The sequence below is a fragment of the Dermacentor silvarum genome, chromosome 6, assembly GCF_013339745.2.
Source record: "Dermacentor silvarum isolate Dsil-2018 chromosome 6, BIME_Dsil_1.4, whole genome shotgun sequence".
NCBI classification, from domain to species: domain Eukaryota; kingdom Metazoa; phylum Arthropoda; class Arachnida; order Ixodida; family Ixodidae; genus Dermacentor; species Dermacentor silvarum.
In genome coordinates this window covers 78432986-78446769 of record NC_051159.1, presented here as the reverse complement: position 1 = coordinate 78446769, position 13784 = coordinate 78432986, and the positions used below count along the sequence as shown (strand labels likewise).

Below are 13784 nucleotides of genomic sequence, written 5' to 3'. Positions count from 1 at the left end.
ATTGTGTCCCTGCATCTCGTTGCCTCCTCCTGGTTTCATTCCGTCGTTGATCCGCGGCCCTGGCACGAGATGCCGAACTATGACGAACCATCCTCATCTAATCCACTCATCTGGCCGCTTCGTACTTACGACGCTTCTCGAGGCGTGCGGCTCGTTCTTCCTCCGTCTGCTCGGATCGCTGCCTCCTCTTGGTTTCGATGCGACGACGAAGCCTGGCTTCTTTCAGCCTCTCCGACTCACTTTCGATATCTGCCAACGAATCCCACCGAGCCACCCCTTCTATATATATACGATACAACGCCGGCTCCTCCTCTGTTGTTGCAACGCGGTTTCACCGGCTCCTCTGACGTCATGCCAGATGGCGTGGCGAGCGGCGCTGCCTGCTGCAGCGGTTGCTAGGCAACGGCCCAGCTCGCGGTTTCACCGGCTCCTCCGCTGACGTCATACCAGATGGCACGGCGAGCGGCGCTGCCAGCCTGCGGCGGTTGCTAGGCAACAGCTCAGCTCGCGGTGTGGCCACCGGCCACAGCGAAATGGAGAGAATACGGCCAATGTAGCTCTCGCTACAATATATGCGGATCACACGCACTGTGAGAACTCAGGTTATGTGAAGCATTTTTCGGGTAGTCGGCTAAGCAGCATTGCTTGGGGTTCTGGGAAGCGTTACCAGACGGTCGAACACGTCTATGTAAGGCGAGCAACGGTGTGCGCAATGTGACCGTGTGTGAGACGATTGCAGCATGTCGGCGATGACAGTGACGGCTCAAGTATGACGGCGATGACATGACGGCTGATTTGTTATACTGTGATGAAGAAACACTATGGAGCTGTGCAACATTGATCCCAGCACAATCATCACGCAATGTTTATGCTTATGCACTACACTGTTCTCAAGCTATGCTAAAATGCGCACCCCAGATCAGGCGGACACGCTGTGTCAGATGTCGACGCAGTGATGTGCCGAGGACCTTATCGGGGAAGGATGGTGGTGAGCGGTGTATGCATAGAGAACTATGACACATCCGTAAATGTATTTAAGCATGGTACACCATTTGTATCCCAAAGGAAAGTACTCCTTCCGGAAGATCGATCGAGAATTGTCGCATGGCTAGAGGCATAAATATGCGGTAACGCTAACGTAACAAATATAAGAAAATAAGAAATGCCGTTGAATGTCATGAGATTTTGTAAAGAAGAGGCCTGTGTGCTTTAGAGTTACTTATAAGCCGATATGTACAGGTTTATGACGTAGTTTATGGTTTTATTAGGCAGCATAGAGATGCATCACTGGCACACACCGAGTTAGCCAATAATGCTAAAGCTTAAGAAATAAATGAAGGGGTTGAGACATGTGAAGGGGGTGTGCTTTGGAGACATATGAGGTGTCAAGGTAGAATCATTAAATGGTGATTTATTGTTTAGTTGCGCAGAACAGAATTTCGCGAACATGAACGACTTGTTAGGAATTAGACCACACTACCGTGCCCACAATACAAAGAAATTCGGGCAAAGATTCCAAAAATGCTTCGTATTAAAAATTGCAGATATTCATAGCCTGGATATATTGTGAAAATACATTTTGCAGTGGCATTTTTCTAGATATGCTGGGCAATGACATTGCTGAAGGTATCTCAAAAAGAAGCTAAATAAGATCTAACAATGGCCTCAAACATTTAGCTTTATTTCTTGCTGTCAGTTGTCATGCTACTTAGACAGCACAATTGCTTGCGCAGTTAAACCATGAACAATGTCTGTTTAGAAGTTCGAATGCCAGGTCATAATTTTACTACACGTTGCACGGTTCAGCGTTTTCTGTAAATGCCTATTTTCAACGTTCCATATTCTTGTCTTCCTCGAGCAAATTAACATATTGTGATGATACATTCCAACAGTGAAGATCACAGCCTATTAAATAGTCACAGGTCCCTCAACGCTTCCAAATATAAACGCATCTGATCAAAAGCTTGCTAACACACTCATCGCGCACGTTCATGTATTATTTTGTTTAGGTTGTCACTACATGTTCAAGTATAGCGCTTTTTGGACCATCTGATCATGTAATGGTCGGATGATCCCCGCCCGACCATTATATAATCAAGGTGCACCAGAGCACGCAGAATGAAAGGTAACAAAGCCTGGAAACCCAGACGAGATAACCAGCATCCCATCCCATAATATCTATAAGCATATACTGTATAAGAAACTTCATTTAATGAGAGTACCTGCTCGTCATACTCAAACAATACTTTTTTTTTAGAAAACGCCTGATATCTTTTTTATTCTTGTTGAAGGTTGAAAATCTGTGGTGGAGATCTCACTTTTCGAAAAAGAAACAGAGGCATGGTTTTTTGAAAGAATGGTGTGCACTCAAATAACTGAAAATAATGGAGTAAAATTCCGTAACAGCGTGCGCGTATTTTCTATTCTGCATCTATAAAAGGCCGCTTAGCAAATATCTTTTCTTCGGTATGCTTTCGTAAAAGCCACTCCTAACCAGAGGCGGCAAATGAAAGTTTTCTGGGCATTCGACACAGTCTGTTATGTTCACTCGTGCAACTGTAGAAAATAAGACAATCAGGTGGAACACGTGTTGTGTTTTTGTCATCTTTATAAGACCGCAACAGTGACAGCTTCGACCATCTCATCGGGGAACAAAAGCGCCGTTATGGGTGGTTAGATTCCGATTGGACAGCAGCACCATTTTTCAGAATATCGATTTCAAAGGAAACACTTCTTGGACCGTGGCCCCACTTCGCGTCGCAGGCTTACAAAGAATTACGTTTACGTTTGGACGTGAAGCACATTGTTACAGTTCATGAAGTCGACTGGCAAACTGCAGTGACCGATCAATGTGACAGTGTGGGACACACCGCATGTGTTTATACTGCGAGTGCTTTCTTCCCTGTGCTCAGGCACAGGCACTTAGGGTCTGTCTAGGGTTGCCACGATTACATCAACATTTTCATGACTACCCAGCCTAACCCTTCCCCCGTGTAGGGTAGCAAACCGGACGTGCTTCTGGTTAACCTCCCTGCCTTTCCTTCTTTTTTCCTCCTCCTCCTCCTTCGGTATGCGGGATCACTTGACGTCCGTGTGCAAATACGAGATACGCTTTGTGTAGACCAGAAACGAAGACCAATTTTGTTCTCTCTCCCATGTATGAAAATATAGCAAATTTCGGTGCATTTAGCACAGTGTGTTATGTTCACTACCGAAGTAGTGGGAGAAGACAACGACGTCACCTTTCAGTGGCTCCCTAGCCACTGTGGCGTAATGGGCAACGAATATGCTGATGAAGCTGCTCGATCTGCTCACGAAGACGGCGCACAGGAACCAATCCCGCTGTCACGAACAGATGCAGCAGCGAAACTTCGAGTGATTGCAGACGATGCCACACAATCGTTGTGGAACACACCTAGTTTGCAACACACACGTCTGCATCGACTAGACCCCTGTCTTCGACTTCGACCTCCACCTGGACTATCCCGACACGAAACAACAGTACTTTGCAGATTGTGGCTTGGTGTCGCATTTACAAAGTCGTTTGCTTTCCGCATCGGATGGGAGGATAGTGCTGCGTGTGATCACTGTGGCGACGAGGAAACAATCGAGCACGTACTTTGTCACTGTCCCCAATACAGCGCACATAGGAAGTCACTCGCGACCGCGCTGGCACGTCTTGACGACCAGCCGCTTTCGGAGCAGACAGTCCTGGAACGCCGGCCTATACAGTCGTCACACAACAAGTCAGTCAAGGCACTCTTGAAGTTTTTGCGATCGAGTGGACTATCTGACAGACTATAGTTCTCACAGACGTTTCGAACCTCCTCCTTTTCTTTTTTCGGCAATACTGCACACCTCAATGTGACATCATCACACACTTCCGCTTTGTTATAACTGCAGTGTTGTTCTTGTCATTTCTCAGATGAAGTCGACAGCTACATGTGCCATTCTGGTTGACTATGTTACGTTTTCTTACTTTGTTTCCCTTCCCCTCCTTCCTTAACCTGTCTTTGTGTTTCGACGCGCACTGCAAATAAACGTCCATTCTTCCAGCTTGTCAGCTTGCGTCTGCCTCGCCTGCGTCAAGCGAAGTGTCCGACCTACGATGTAACACGCTTTCTAAACAATTGTTCACAAAAACGTGGACAACTCATGATGCAAAAATTATCAGCACTAGGTGATTAGAGAAGTCATACTTTTTAGCTAATTCCTCATAGAACAATTTGTTGTCGGCCAGGCGAATCGGGATTAAGGATCATTCTGTAACGTAAGGCTTTATTTGGTTGATGTTCGTTACAGCAGCCGCTTTTGTTATCACAACACTAGTACTAGAACGAGGAGCAGAGAACACTGTTCATAAAACAGTATCAATTATTTATAGCTAAAGATAAACAATTGAAGCAGTAAGACGTCGAATTTGGCTGCTTTTAATTGCTTCTCAATGCATTAAGTAAGACGGCTTAATAAGCAAGCAAACAGGCTTATTTTATTGCTTCAATGTTAATTGCTTATACACATTCTGTGACAAAGAAATTTGCACACTTATAAGTCCCTGCAGTTTCCGGCGTCTCATTGTCGTGGCGATGTGTTCCCACAAGCCCTCGCAGTTAGGCTGCGAGAGCCACATCGAGAGCGCATTGATAACTGGCATAAATGTGTGTTGGACTCGAGATCAGCGAAAGCGAACGCTTGTTGAACATCTCATTTTTGTGAGAGGAAGACACAAATACCAAAATCCGATATTTTGCGTGCGCAAAACCGTAATCTGAGAATGGTACACGCCGTAATGGGGGACTTCGAAATAATTTTGACCACGTGACGTTATTTAAGGTGCATCCAATGCATGCTGCACGAGCGTTTTTGCATTTCGCCCGCACCAAAATACTGCTCCAGCGGCCCAGATTTTCTCCAGCGACGTCAATCATAGGAGCGCCACGCGATGCCTAGTGACTACGTCAGCACGACCGGTGATATAAGAACTTCGCAGCGTGACGAGTATCTCGTGCTTCTATAGGGGCGCTGTTATGAAAACTATATATATATATATATATATATATATATATATATATATATATATATATATATATGCGCCGATTTCTTGCGCTCGAATTCCCGCAGCACCCATATCTCTCGAGAAATGTAGACGCTAATGCGATTAGCATTCAAGCAATGTTGTCACCCACCCTATTACAATGCCGAAAGGTGTATCCAGCTGGACTCCTCTTTCGCGCATGATGATGATGACAATGCTGGTTTATTGGCGTCTCGTTTATTACGGGGGGCTTATTACATTCGCATTACTCTGTCATACCACTTGGAAATGTCCCCGAACAGCAACCCCAGCCCAACTCCTAACCCCACATCAGAACAGTGGGAGCCCGCCTGCTGTCCAGCCCAGGCCCGCATGGCCAGCGAACGCTGGCGTGCGGGCCCTGCGGACCCTGCGGGTAGCCAAACGCGCAGGAGTTTTGAACTAAGTGCATTTGCCCTGGCGCGAACAGGCAGACGGAAGCAGCTTGCGTATTTTACAGCGAAGCTGTTAAGGGCTCACATTTCGATCGTCGCGTCCGGCAATAGAAAAAAACTCTCATTGGCCGTATGCTGTATGTTCGAATGAAAGCGCGCGAGGGTGAGGGACGCCCACTTTCACTGGGAAAGAACGCACGGCAGAGAGCAAAAGTGACTTCGCAGTGGAAGGGTGGGCAAGGAGAGCATAGAGGCACCCTATAGACTGTGCGTGTGCGTGCCCGCTCTCCCACAGCGGCGCATGCGCGCAGCCCTGCCGGCCTCTGCCGCCAACTCTCTCTGGGCTCTCGCCCGCCCCTCCCCAAACAGTGTCGACAACGGCGTTTAGCCATTCGTCACGCACCCAGCGTTTTGACAGCGGTTGTGTGCAGTCACACAAACAACGCGCAGAACTTTTCTCGACGGCTGCGGCATTTTGCCCGCGTTCACAGTGAACGCGTGCGGCGTTGACGACGTGTTTATGAAGAACGTGCCAACCTTTGCCATACACCCTAAGGTGGTGTAGCGTAGCGACCATAAGGCCATGGTCCCTGTGATCACTAAATAAATAAAAACCACCGGATCATACATATTTCTTATTCTTCAACAGTTCAAATAACCAATTACACAATCACATCTTAATAGTCATAATTGGAAATGCATAATTCCCATCATAGTACAGCTTCGCTGGTCTTCCATCTCCATCCAAGTGGACGGGCTGACAGTATTTTTTTTTCTTTTACTAAAATAAAAGTTATGCTTCCTCCTCTGATATCGCATGCCATGGTAAGTGTATGTCAGGAACACCCAACACGAATGCGCTGCCTGTGTTGTGTAGAAAAAAGACGACGAGGGAATGTTTAATATATTCGTTCTAGTGTATTGCAATAAAATAAAGTTAGTGGCTGAATGAGATATGCAATGGCATTTCGAAAGGGCGCCCGCAAGCTAATTATAAGCTCTGGGCATTACAAAAAAAAAAAAAAAAAGCTAACCTTGCACTCGGCCGAGCAACGCTTGAAACAGTGAAGCTGGACGATCGTAGCCCAGCATTCTCCGCAAGTGCGCGCGAACATTTTCATCTTATTGCTCATAATGATGATAATTTCTTTTCGCGCGTCTCAGACTTACGGCTGTCTCTGCGCGTTGCATAGCGTAGCTTGCAACACCGATACCACGTTCCAATGCCGACACCGTGTTCCCGCTCCGTGAATGCGTCTCCTCTCTCTCTCTCTCTCTCTCTCTCTCTCTCGCTCTCATGGCACTCCCCTGCTCCCCTTCCTCCTCCAGTGCCTTGCACTGCGAAGGCTACGGCGGAGATGTCACCGTGAGGTCCGAGACGTCACTGTGTCGCGTAGTTCAAATTTACGATTTGGTGCCTACGCCGCGCTAAACGTAAGCCAAACGCGGCTGTCCTCAGAGAACCGCAGTGCGCTTAGCCAGTGGACTCGTGGCGGCACCCCGCGGCGGCCGCGGTGTAGCCGACCGCAAAGACCAATAGCAGCGTCGTATTGGAGTGTGCTTTATTACGTTATAAAGCGTCCAGAAAAGAGTGATTATCATTGCTTCTGTTGAAACGAGAACGTTTGAGAGAATGGTGACTTCGCGCTCTGCTTGCAAGCTCCACGGATCGCGTACGACAGCAGAACTTGGCTGAGATGTTCACAACAGCGTATTCTACCCGCGGACTAAGTTATTTCACCAAGCCCGAGGGGTGGTTCGAACACCCTTTAAATGTAAATGCGAGGAATATGCGGTAGCATTACGTCGGACCTCTTTGAGGACCCGAATCCATGATTTAAGCAACGTTCACCAGATAGCAAAGTATTGTTCAGGAGCTGCCTCGGCACACGTCCTGCCTCTTTAAGGATCGAAAGGCAGCTGATGGTGGTCCGAGGCAGACCAGGGTCAGTTGCACTATATATATGTATATAATAACTCGATTTTTCACTGGGCCAAGTATTTAGATAAAGCAGAAGCACAAATTCGCGGTTAGCTTAGGTTTATTTACGCAACAGTTTCGGTCAGTGGACCGAAACTGCTGGGTAAGTAAACCTAAGCTAACCACGAAGTTGTACTTCTCATATATATATATATTTACGGGAGTTACGATAAAGACAATACGCGCTTCTAACAAGGGCAATTATGCCGAAATCAACCGAGAACTTGATTCCTTCTTTAACCCTACACTTTCTACCGCGTTCTACACAAGGCCTACTGAAGATAATTGGTTAATGTTCAAAGACAAGCTATGCGCGCTGGTTGATTAACACATGCCTCTAATAAAAAATAATAGCACGCAAAAACAAACCATGGTTTACGAAAAATCTTCGTAAGTCCGAAATAAGAAGAAGCGTATGTAACGTTTTTAAATCAGTCAAACGTTTGTGCAACCTGTCAGCTTGGGAAAATTATAACGACTGCGCAAAAAGCTACTGCCGAGCTCTTTCTGCTGCAAAAGATAAATATTTTTCTCAAGACCTTCCCTCGCTGCTGAAATCTAACCCCAAGAAATTCTGGCAAATTTTATCTCGTAATAGTTGCGATAATCACATCAATTTGCACAGTGCTAACGGTGCTCCTCTTCCAGATAACGAGGGGCCTTCAGTTTTCAAGAGTTTCTTTTCATCCATTTTCACCATGGAAGGTTTAGATGATCTGCCCGAGGTTACGGATCTAGACTACCGGTATATGACACCCTATAGACATGACAACTGATGGTATCGCGCACCTAATTAATAACCTCAAACTATCCATTTCAGCAGGTATCGGTAACATTATTTCCAAAATACTAAGAAATACAGTTTCGGTTTCAAGCAAGATTCTATTTCACGTTTTCCAGCACTCACTAACAATTGGTCAGATTCCTACTGATTGAAAGACCGCCAAAATAGTTCCTATATTTAAAACCGGTGACAGAAACCTATCTGGAAACTATCGACCCGTATCACTAACGTGCATTTCTTCTAAAATGATGGAGTACATTATCGCGCCCCATGTGTTTCTCATCACCAGGAATCTTACAAATTCTTTTTCACGAAGCACCATGGGTTTAGAAGAGATTTGTCATGTGAGACGCAACTAGTACAATTAACGACATATCCGCACTTTCACATGGACGAAAGCTTGCAAACTGACTGCATCTTTCTTCATTTTTCAAAAGCACTTGACCGCATCGCCTATTGCCGCCTCTATAAAATTATCACCATTAAAAATGGATTCACTGACTCTATCTTCGCTCCGAAATATTCTTTCTTACAGGCAGCAATTCACTCTCGTTAACAATTTATCTTCGTCCCTTTCCAATCTTTCCTCGGGGTGTACCACAGGGGAGCGCACTCGGTCCGCTACTGTTTCTTATACATCTTAAAGGCGCCCTGAACCACCCCTCGGGCTTGGTGAAATAACATAGTCCGCGGGTAGCATACGCTGCTGTGAACGTCTGAGCCACGTTTTGCTGTCGTGGGCGGTGCGTGGAGCTCGCAAGCAGAGTGTGAAGCCACCTTTCTCTCAAACGCTCTCGTTTCAACACAAGCCATGATTCTCTCTCTCTTCTGTGTGCTTTATTATGTAATAGAGCACATTCCAATACGCGGCTGCTATGGGTCGTTGCGGTCGGCTAGACCGCTGCCGCCCCGGGGGCCGCCACAAGTCGACCGGCTAAGCGCACTGCGGTTCTCTGAGGACAGCCGCGTTTGGCTTACGTTTAGCGCGGCGTAGGCACCAAAATCGGAAGTCCTGGAGTCTACTTGCGCGAATTTTTCTTACTTCACTTTTTTATTTATTTGTTTCTTCTATCATCTTTTATTCCCTTTACCCCTTTCCCCAGCACAGGGTAGCCAGCCAGTATTTACACTGGCTAACCTCCTTGTCTTTCTTTGCCTTTCTTCCTCTCTCTGACGTCTACGTTAGCATCCCAAATGAAATTTGAACTGCGTGCCACGGTGATATGTCGAAGGCGGAGCGTTGTGGCCCCGCCCCACTCCGCCGTAGCCTTCGAAGTAAAATACATTGAAGGAGGAAGGGAAGCACAGCGGAGGCCGTGTTTGATTGCCAATAACTTCGCTTCTGCTGAACGCATTGAAGAACTTTTTGTGGTAAATCATTTCTGAAATAGCCTGTTTTCACTTCAAATGTCTTTCTCCGCTACAATAAAAAATGGTTCAGGGCTCCTGAACGTAAATACGTGTATCCATTTTTTTTCATAAATATGTGTATTTATAAATACGTGTATCCATAAATTTTTTCATAAATATGTGTATCCGTTTGACCGAAATATTTTAGGCATGGAAACGTCACCGTACACGTCACGTAGACTTCACAATAACCTAAGCTTGACACGCGTTTGCAGTAATACTGACGCATATAACTCGCCGGCTCTTCCACATGCCATACGGCTATAGAATAGCCGTTCCGATAGCATAGTCGCAAAAGCTGCTCCGGGCGGCCGCGCGAGCCCGCCCGGGCCGCTGTATCTGGAAAGCCATCTGTGACAGGGGCACAGTTCGCCGTGCACTGTGTTTTTACGACTTAAGGTTCATTCACACCGGCGACTGACAGTGGTCGCGCGACCAAGTTGGTCGCAAAGCGACCAGTCGCAAATGGTCGCAAATGGTCGCTTTTCTCAAAAATTGACCATTTTGGGCCAGTCGCTCACTGCGCGATTTTTCAGTCGCGTGACCGTGGTCGCAAAGCTGCTCAACCAATCAGCGCCGCGCCGAAAGTGATGTGTGTCGTCGTCCACGCCAAATGCAATGTCCGCGTCCCGATATGCAGGCTACAGGCCGGTAATTGGTGTCTTGTCTTGTGATTCTGGGACGCAGCAGTTGCAGCAACGTGTCGAAAGTACGCGGTCGCATTCGCTGGAAGCTAAACAGCAGAAAAAGAAAGCACAACACAAACCCTTTTTCCAGCTGCCGTTCGTTGGATGAGCACGCCACCCAAAGGTGAACAGCGGGTGAACAGCTTTGCTTTAATATTATGCACCGAATAACACGCAATGCGAACCAGAAATTACAACTTGCTCTCTCTCGATAATACTCGTTGTCATGCGCACAAAGTTCGGGCAGGAGGCGACTTGCGTACGTGGCCGGTCACTTCACACGAGCGGAGGCACGGGCGCACCCACGAGCGTCGCGTTTTCTTCGGAGGCTTCCGCGCTGCCACAGCTGACACCCCGGCGGAGCACATCAGCACAGGGACGGTGTCTTCCTGTTCGCTCGAATCAAAATCCAGCCATCGCTCGAATCCAATTCCATGGCTGTTGCCGGAGCGCGAAACCAATTTACACAGTGCCAGCGAAGTGCGCGCTATAACTGCGTAGATCCCTAGACTTCTCGCTTAAGAACGAGAATGTCCGGAATTGCGACTTGCAGGTCGCGCTCAGCCGGGCTTGCAGGTGTGAACATCAGTCGCCTTCGGTCGCTTTTTGTTCGCGAGTCGCAAATGGTCGCGCGACCTCCTCAAGTCGCCGGTGTGAATGAGCCTTTAGTTTGTGTTGATCCGAGACGCCGCACGAAGGTCAATTATCTCGCTGCTGCCGCGCTTCCTCACTCCGGCGGTTTGACCGCGTGTTTCTGCGGTCATCGGGTGCGATGTGTTCATGTTTGCTTGTGCGCGCTGACACCATGCTTGCTAATTTAGTTAGTAAGCGGATATTTCCAAGTTATTACGGCAAATAAAACTGCTATCCTTGCTGCGCATAGCTGCCTACTGATTTGTTATCGAAATTCGATGCTTCGTCTTTCGGGCGAAACCTCAACTTTTTATTAAAGACACCAGAAATGATCCAAGACAGGAACCTACATGCATACCTACTTACCAACCTACACCGAGTGCCTGCTAATGGTCTGGCTGTTCGGCACATGTATTGCGGTGACGAGCGACTCCTTTAAATTATCCCACGTGGGTCCCCAACGATAAAACAAACATTTAGGGGCACATTGCTTTATTTTAGGCTGAAATAATGTAATAGTTAACGTGACCGCTCTACTGCAGGAAGGCAGCATGATGTCAGTAGTTTCCAAGCATAATATGCATGTGTTATAATGCATATAATATGTTATTGCGTTAAAAATATTGATGTTTCTTTTTTATATTACAGATCAAGGAGAAGTTGCTTGCACTGTGAATGTGAGTGAACTGGGCCTAATGATCAGGCCATCACGAGTGTCCTATTTCGAAAAGGCTCGAAGAAAATTTGAGGAATACGCTAAGGGAAATGTCACAGCGAAAATTCAGAAAGCATTGAAAAAGTCTTGCGAGCTGTCTGCCAGTCGCTTTAAGGAACTCTGGCGAAATAAGACACACATGAGCTCAACTGACGCGCCGCATGTTACTACAACACGCGAAGTAAAAGAAGAAACTTCAACTGGTGCAGATGTTACTGTAACACGCGAAGTACCAAACAAAAATTCGACCAGTAGTTCTCAAACAGAAGAAACTTCAACTGGTGCCGACGTTACTACAACACGTGAAGTATCAATCAAAAATGCAACCAGTAGTTCTCAAACAAAAAAACCTTCAAATGGTGTGGATGTTACTGAAACTCGCGAATTATCAACCGAAAATGTGGCCAGTAGCTTTCAAACAGAAGAAACTTCAACTAGTGCGGATACTACTACAACACGCGAAGTATCAACCATAAATGTAGCCAGAAGTTCTCAAACAGACAAAGCTTCGACTGTTGCCGATGTTACTAAAACACGCGAATTATCAACAAGAAATGAGACAAGTAGTTCGCAAACGGAACAAACTTTAACTGGTGCGGATGCTACTACAACACGCGAACCATCAACCAAAACTGCGACTAGTAGTTCTTCAAGAGAAGAAACTTCAACTGATGCAGATTTAATTACAACCCGCGAAGTATCAACTAAAATTGTGACCAGTAGTTCTCAAAGAGAAAACACTTCAACTGGTGCGGATGTTACTAAAACAAGCGAAGTATCCACCAAAAATGATACCAATAGTGTTCAAGCAGAAAAACCTTCAACTTGTGCGGATATTACTACAACACACGAGATATCAAATGAACATGCGACCACTAGTTCTCATACAGAAGAAACTTCAACTGGTGCAGATGTTACTACAACACGCGAAGTATCAACCGAAAATGCGACCAGTAGTTCTCAAGCAGAAAAACCTTCTACTCTCGTGGATGTTACTGCAACACGTGAAGTATCAAACAAAAATTCAAGCAGTAGTTCTCAAAGAGAAGAAACTTCAACTGGTGCAGATGTTACTACAACACGCGAAGTATCAACCAGAAATGTGACCAGTAGTTCTCAAACAGAAAAAACTTCAGCTGGTGTGCTCAGCACAGCGCAAATAGTCAACAACACTGCGATGCGCACCACTCCAGCAGCCGAAGATAAAGGCATGACCCCTTCAAAACAAATAAATTACTGTTAATATGGCGACAACTTTATATGTAATATAAGGCTATCTGGCCTCTCGGCACCAACGTCAGTGTTTGCGAAGAAACGTTTTAGCTAACGAGAGCTGAAATTTTCAAATCACTTTGTTTCTCTCATGAATAAATATTGTGCTATATTGCTTTTTGAATCACAATTTTACTCCGGACGACTGAACATACAAAATGAGCAAAACGGCAACAAGCTGTCAGTGCGGGAAACAAAACAGAGGGAATTACAAGTTCTTCATCCGTGATTGACTGGTTGATTGTTTTATTAAATAAATAATTGGTGTATTGATTGAGAGATTGATGATTGATTGATTGATTGTGTTTATAGTTACGTCCCGAAGCGACGCCGGAGCTACGATGAACTACGCAGTGCAGTTACACTGGATTAACTTCAACTTATACATATTTATCATGTACACAAAGCATATTATGTCGCTTTGGGCAAGGGTTCGTTTCTTTGGACCACCACTACTGTACCGACAATAGTGAAAACCGCATGGAACACGCGCTGTTTGATGATCTCGCAAGAGGGCTAGCTATTTCAGGTGCAACATAACAACCAATCGTAGATTCGAAGTAGGCCGGGTTCAGCGTGTTATGGGTTCAATTGAAAAAAAAAAAAACTGCTGATTACACGTGCTATAGAAATCGGTTTAAGCCAAACGTTCACTGCTGTTTCCATAGAATGTTGCTTTTTTAGCACCATTTGAAAAACAGACCACGCGACCAAGTTGGATATATTTTACTTGCGTAACGCCTTGCGCAACATAAACTTGAAGGACTCAAACATACGAATCCCGCGTATGACGACGAAGGTATGACGGCGATGGACAACGGTATGGCGAAGACG

The 13784-nt window shown here is 46.0% G+C and overlaps 1 protein-coding gene across 1 annotated transcript in view; it reads left to right on the top strand.

Annotated features, from left to right (window-relative positions):
* LOC119456738 (uncharacterized) overlaps nucleotides 1-13144 on the top strand; it is a 25066-nt gene extending 11922 nt beyond the window's left edge. The window contains exon 4 of the mRNA XM_037718561.2: nucleotides 11612-13144. Within this exon, the coding sequence (XP_037574489.2) occupies nucleotides 11612-12921 (1310 nt within the window). The 3' untranslated portion in view covers nucleotides 12922-13144. The remainder of the gene's footprint in view (nucleotides 1-11611) is intronic.
* The last annotated feature ends 640 nt before the right edge of the window (nucleotides 13145-13784 follow it).